This window comes from Carcharodon carcharias, chromosome 11 (assembly GCF_017639515.1).
Source record: "Carcharodon carcharias isolate sCarCar2 chromosome 11, sCarCar2.pri, whole genome shotgun sequence".
Taxonomy (NCBI): Eukaryota; Metazoa; Chordata; class Chondrichthyes; order Lamniformes; family Lamnidae; genus Carcharodon; species Carcharodon carcharias.
Genome location: NC_054477.1, coordinates 9,052,235 through 9,058,234, shown reverse-complemented (window position 1 = coordinate 9,058,234; position 6,000 = coordinate 9,052,235). Strand labels below are relative to the sequence as shown.

The following is a 6,000-nucleotide window of genomic DNA, read 5'->3' as shown; positions in this document are numbered from 1 at the left end:
GTAGGTGGTGATCGATGAATAAGCTTATCCGTTACCCTGACCGAAGTCCTGCCATTCAGCAATTGTAGAATGATCGTTTATACAGTGCAGGAAACAAAGTGGCCTCTCAGTGTGGTCAAAGCAATCATGTCACTGGGGCGTGTAAAGAGAGGATGTGGGGTAAAGTTCCAAGTGTGGCACTGACCATCCCCTGCTGCCCATTCTTCCCATGGTGAAACGGGGACCCCAAGGTTTCGTGCACCACCCAGACAGTGGGAGCTGGGCAGTTACTGGACCAGTAACCAAAAAGAGTTCAAATTCCCCCCCAAAAATTTAAACAAAGCTGCCCATTCGGATAATGCCACCTGATCAGGAAATGGCCACAAACTGACGGGAACCTGCTGTCCGTACCCCATCTGGGCTAACAGGGGCTTCAGTCGCACACTGCACGTGTAATATTATATTAGACACCGGTGTGTGACGGGGCAAGAATGAAGGGGTGGGGGTGGCCGTTGGGGGTGGCCGTTGGGGGTGGGTGGGGGGGTGGTGGAGGGAGGGGGGGTGCGGTGGGTGTGGGGTGGGGGGGGGGGGCGGTGGGGATGGGGGTAGTGGGGGGGGCGCGGGGGCGGTGTGTGTGTTGTGGGGTGGGGGGCAGTCGGAGCTATCCCAATGCTTTCCCGGCCGGACACCCATTTATCACCCTCCCCGAACTCGAGCTCATCCAAAACTCCGCTGCCTCTCCTCTGACGGGCGCCGAGTCTCGTTCAGCCACCTTCCCTGTGTTCGCTGAGCTACGCAGTCAAGACATAGCGTGATCTGAAACTGCCGTCCTTGTATTCAGATACTCTCCAGGGGTCTCCGCTCCACCCCCCCCCCCCCCCCGCCCCTCCGCCCAAACCTCCTCCCTAAGTCTGGAATCTCCTCCAGCCCCACAATCCTCCGAGACCCCTGCCCTCCTCCGACTCCGGCCTCCCGAGCATCCCCGGTTTTAGTCGGCCCTCTACTGGGTGGCCATGCCCTTCAGCTGCCTGGGCCCCAAGCTCTGGAATTCCCTCCAATCGGCTCTCCATCCCTCTATTTTGTTCCTTTCAGAGGCCCCCTAACAAAAAAAAAACCGACCTCGTGGGGGTGAACCTCGGGTCACTTGTCCTAACATGCGGTTGGGTGTCAAACTCTGTCCGATAACGCTCCTTTGTAGCACTTTGGGATGTTACTTTTTAACTACCTCAAAGGTGCTACATAAATGCAAGTGTTTTGTTTCTGTTGAGTGCAAACGTCAAAAAAGATGAGTGAGAAAGAGACAACAGGGACAACCACTCAATTAATATTCAGGCCTATAAAAAATAAATAAATTTAAAAGATGCCAATATTTGCTGTTGTCTGTCGCTTCCTTGATTTTTTTTGTATTTTTTTTTCTGTTCTTTTAAACTGGAATAAAAATAATCATTGATCAGAAGTGGCTTCCATCTCCTCTGGTAGGATTCTCTCAGTCTCTGGGGAAATGTCTGCTGGGGTTAGTACATCTGTAACCACATCGTCTAGAAAGTCCAGGGAGTTGTCACTCGGAAGCCCTGTTGTGGTGAACCTCGGGGCGACCTTAGCCCAGTGATCCCGGTTTGCCTTTACGTGCAGGTACAGAGGTTCGGCCTGAGGCATGATGTCCTTCAGGAGCCTGCCCAGAGAGGAAATAAAAAATTAACGTTAGTTGTGGTTCAGGTGACAGCGAACCTCAACCTGGAGACAGCAGCTCGTGTCTTCCATTATCAGCCCCTTAATCCCAGACTGAAGATCCGCAGTGTCGGAGGGTCAGTACTGAGGGACTGCTGCACTGTCAGAGGGTCAGTACTGAGGGAGTGCTGCACTGTTGGAGGGTCAGTACTGAGGGAGTGCTGCAGTGTCGGAGGGTCAGTACTGAGGGAGTGCTGCAGTGTTGGAGGGTCAGTACTGAGGGAGTGCTGCAGTGTTGGAGGGTCAGTACTGAGGGAGTGCTGCAGTGTTGGAGGGTCAGTACTGAGGGAGTGCTGCACTGTCAGAGGGTCAGTACTGAGGGAGTGCTGCACTGTCGGAGGGTCAGTACTGAGGGAGTGCTGCATTGTCGGAGGGTCAGTACTGAGGGAGGGCTACAGTGTTGGAGGGTCAGTGCTGAGGGAGTGCTATAGTGTTGGAGGGTCAGTGCTGAGGGAGTGCTGCACTGTTGTAGGGTCAGAACTGAGGGAGTGCTGCAGTGTATGAGGGTCAGTACTGAGGGAGCGCAGCACTGTGTAAAAGTCAGTACTGAGGGAGCGCAGCACTGTGTGAAAGTCAGTGCTGAGTGAGTGCTGCACTGTTGTAGGGTCAGAACTGAGGGAGTGCTGCAGTGTCGGAGGGTCAGTACTGAGGGAGCGCAGCACTGTGTGAGGGTCAGTACTCAGGAAGCCCTGCACTGTCAGAGGGTCAGTACTGTGAGTGTGGCACTGTTGGGGGGCCCAGCACTCAGAGAGCGCTGCACTGTCGGAAGGTGATTACTTCGGGAGTACCGCAATGTCGGAGGGTCAGCACTGAGGGGGCGCCGCACTGTCAGAGAGTCAATACTGAGGGAGTGCTGCACTGTCAGAGGGTCAATACTGTGAGTGTAGCACAGTTGGAGGGTCAACACTGAGGGAGCGCTATACTGTTGGAGCGTCAGTGCTGAGAGAGTGCTGCACTGTCGAAGGATCATTACTGAGGGAATACCGCACTGTCGAAGGGTAATTACTGAGGGAATACCGCACTGCCGGAGGGTCAGTACTGAGGGAGTGCTGCACTGTTGGGGAATCAGTACTGATGGAGCACCTCACTATTGGACGGCCAGTAATGAGGGAGCTCTGCACTGTCAGAGGGTCAGTCCTGAGGGAGCCCTGCACTGTTGGAGGGTCAGTGCTAAGGGAGCACTGCACTGCTGGAGGGTCGCTATTGAGGGAGTGCTGCACTGTCGGGCAGTTAGTATTTAGGTTGCGCTGCTCTGTCATAGGGTCAGTACTGAGGGAGTGCTGCACTGTTCGAGGGTCAGCACTGATAAAGTGCTTCACTGTCAGAGGGCCAATACTGAGCAAGTGCTGCACTATCAAACGGTCAGTACTGATGGAGTGCCACACACTTAGAGGACCAGGACTGAGGGAGCACTGCACTGTCAGAGGGTGAGTACCGAGGGAGTGCTGCGTTGTCAGAGGGGCAGTGCTGAGAGAGCACAGCCTTGTCTGCACTGGAGTGCTGCTTTGGGCTGTATTAGAGTGCTTAAGTTAGAGTTTGGTAAGTTAGGGGCTTGCAAGGGTTAATTTTTATCTAAAGTCTAGTCTTTCCTTAATTTAGCAATTAACTACAAGTTGCTTTTTGGGGTTGGGAAAAGGTGAGCTTTAGTTCAGCCTTAAAACAGGGGTTATATAGGCTCTACTTGCAGCTGCAGCTATTTAATTAGGTAACTGGTTTAACCAGGTTTTCAGGGACTAGATTTAGAGAGCATGAAAGCAAGCTATCCACAGTGCTGCCTTTTCTGCACAGGAGTGCTGCTTTGGGGTGTATTAGCATGCTTAAGTTGGAGTTTGGTGAGAAAGGGAGTTCAGTGAAGAGAGAAGGAGGTGATCCTTTCATTTTCTGTCTTTCCCAGAAAGAAGAGCAGCGGCCTTGGTAGGTAGGACCTGGTGAGTATTTCTGACAAAACCCTAATAATCTCTAACCTAGAGGAAGCAAAAGTAAAGGCAGTGATTTACAGGTAAGTCATGGCAGGGCAGCTCGGCCAAGTGGAATGCTCCTCCTGTACGGTGTGGGAAGTCAGGGACACTTCCAGTATCCAGGGTGAGCACTTGTGCAGGAAGTGTCTCCAGCTGCAGCTACTCGAAATCCATGTTTCGGAGCTGGAGTTGCGCCTGGAGTCATTGTGGAGCATCCGCAAGGATGAGATCTTCATGGATAGCACATACAGTGAGGTGGTCACACCGCAGGGTAAAGCGTGCACAGACAGAAAGGGAATGGTGACTGCCAGGCAGAGTAAAGGCACTAAGCAGGTAGCGCAGGAGTCCTCTGGGTCCATCTCCCTCTCTAACAGGTTCTCCGTTTTGGATACTGTTGGGGGAGATGGTTTCTCAGGGCAATGCAGCAAGATCCAAGCCCGTGGCACCAGGAGTGGCACAGGGGGGGCGGTGGGGGGTGGGGGGGAGCGGGGGTAGAGAGGAGAAAGAATGGGAGAGCAATAGTGATAGGGGATTCTACTGGAAGGGGAACGGATAAGCGTTTCGGTGGCCTCTGACGTGACTCCAGGATGGTATGTCGTCTCCCTGGTGCCAGGGTCAAGGATGTCACTGAATGGCTGCAGGACGTTCTGAAGGGGGAGGGTGAACTGCCAGAGATTGTGATTCATATTACCAACGACATAGGTAAAAAAGTAAGTGGGTGGGGGTGGTGAGTCCTGAAAGCAGAATATAGGGAGCTAGGAAATAAATTGATAAGCAGGACCTCAAAGGCACTAATCTCAGAATTACTCCCAGTGCCATGTGCTAGCGAGGTAAGGAATAGGAGAATAGACCAGGTGAATGTGTGGCTGGACAGGTGGTGTAGGAGGGAGGGATTTAGATTCCTGAGGCTCTGGGACCGATTCTGGGGAAGATGGGACCTGGAGAAGCTGTACGGGTTGCACCCCAGCAGGACCGGGACCAATACCCTGGCAGGGGTATTTGCTTGGACTGTGGGGGAGGGTTTAAACTAGAGTGGCAGGGGGTAGGAACATGAGCGGGGAGACACAAGAGAGGGAAACAAAGATAGGAATGAAAAACAGAAAAGTAGAAAGCAAAAGTGGAAGAGAGGAAACAAGGGCTGGCAGCAAATAGGGCCATTGTACAAAAAAATGTGTAAAAATGTTCCAAGGACAAGTCTAATGGCACTGTATCTGAATGCCTGGAGCATTTGCAGTCAGGTAGATGAATTAACAGAAGAAATAGATGTAAATGGGTATGATATGATTGCAATTACGGAGGCATTGCTGCAGGGTGACCAGGGCTGGGAACTGAATATCCAAGGGTGCTCGATATTTAGGATGGACAGGCAAAAAGGCAAAGGAGGTAGGGTGGCGGTGCTAGTTAAGGATGAACTCAGTGCGATAGCGGGAGAGGATATTGGCTCAGAAAATCTAGATGTAGGATCAGCCTGGGTGGAGCTAAGAAGCAACAAGGGGCGGCAAACATCAATGAGAGTTGTATATAGGCCTCCAGACAGTGGTGGTAAGGTAGGGGAAAGCATCAAAATGGAAATTAGAGATGCATTTAACAAGGGTGCTACGGTAATCGTGGGTGACTTTAACTTACATATAGACTGGGCAAACCAACTAAGCAATAATACTGTGGTGGACCAGTACATTGAGGAACCAACTAGGAAACAAGCTATCCTAAGTTTGGCATTGTGCAATGAGATGGGTTCATTAATATTCCTGTTGTGCGGCATCCTTTAGGGAACAGTAATCATAACATGATGGAATTCTTCGTTAGATGGAAAGTGAAGTAGACCAGTGTGAAACTAGGGTCTGAAATCTAAACAAAGGAAACTAGAAGCTATGAGTGTCTTGGGCTACAGGAAGGTATAGACGGGATGGTCAAATGGGCAGATAAGTGGCAGATGGAATTTAACCCTAAAAAGTGTGAGGTGATGCACTTTGGAAGGAGTAATTTGACAAGGAAGTATTCAATGAACGGCATGACACTAGGAAGTTCTGAGGAACAGAGTCCTGTTCCCCTTTCTCCCCCATCCCTGTTTTCCATTCACTCTCTCCCCGATACCCCACCCCAGACCTGCCATCCCCTCTAATGCTGCTGGCCCTGCATTGCACATAAAATCATAGAACGGTCACAACACAGAAGGGGGCCATTTGGCCCAATAAGCCCGTGCTGGCTCTCGGCAACAGCTGCTGAGCTAATTGGCCTTCCCTCTCCTGCCAATCTTTTCTCTTCAGGTGATTATCCAAATTCTCTTTTGAAGTCCACAGTTGGGCAGTTCCAATGCCGCTGCCTATCGTTTAAC

At 51.5% G+C, this 6,000-nt stretch overlaps 1 protein-coding gene across 3 annotated transcripts in view; it reads right to left on the bottom strand.

Annotated features, from left to right (window-relative positions):
• Positions 1-888: 888 nt before the first annotated feature.
• The window catches only part of LOC121284491 (cGMP-dependent 3',5'-cyclic phosphodiesterase), a 401,388-nt gene continuing 396,276 nt past the window's right edge, over positions 889-6,000 (bottom strand). For all 3 annotated transcript variants that reach the window (XM_041200018.1, XM_041200020.1, XM_041200019.1), the window contains one exon: positions 889-1,651. In XM_041200018.1, coding sequence (XP_041055952.1) covers positions 1,423-1,651 — 229 coding nt within the window. In that variant the 3' untranslated portion in view covers positions 889-1,422. The remainder of the gene's footprint in view (positions 1,652-6,000) is intronic.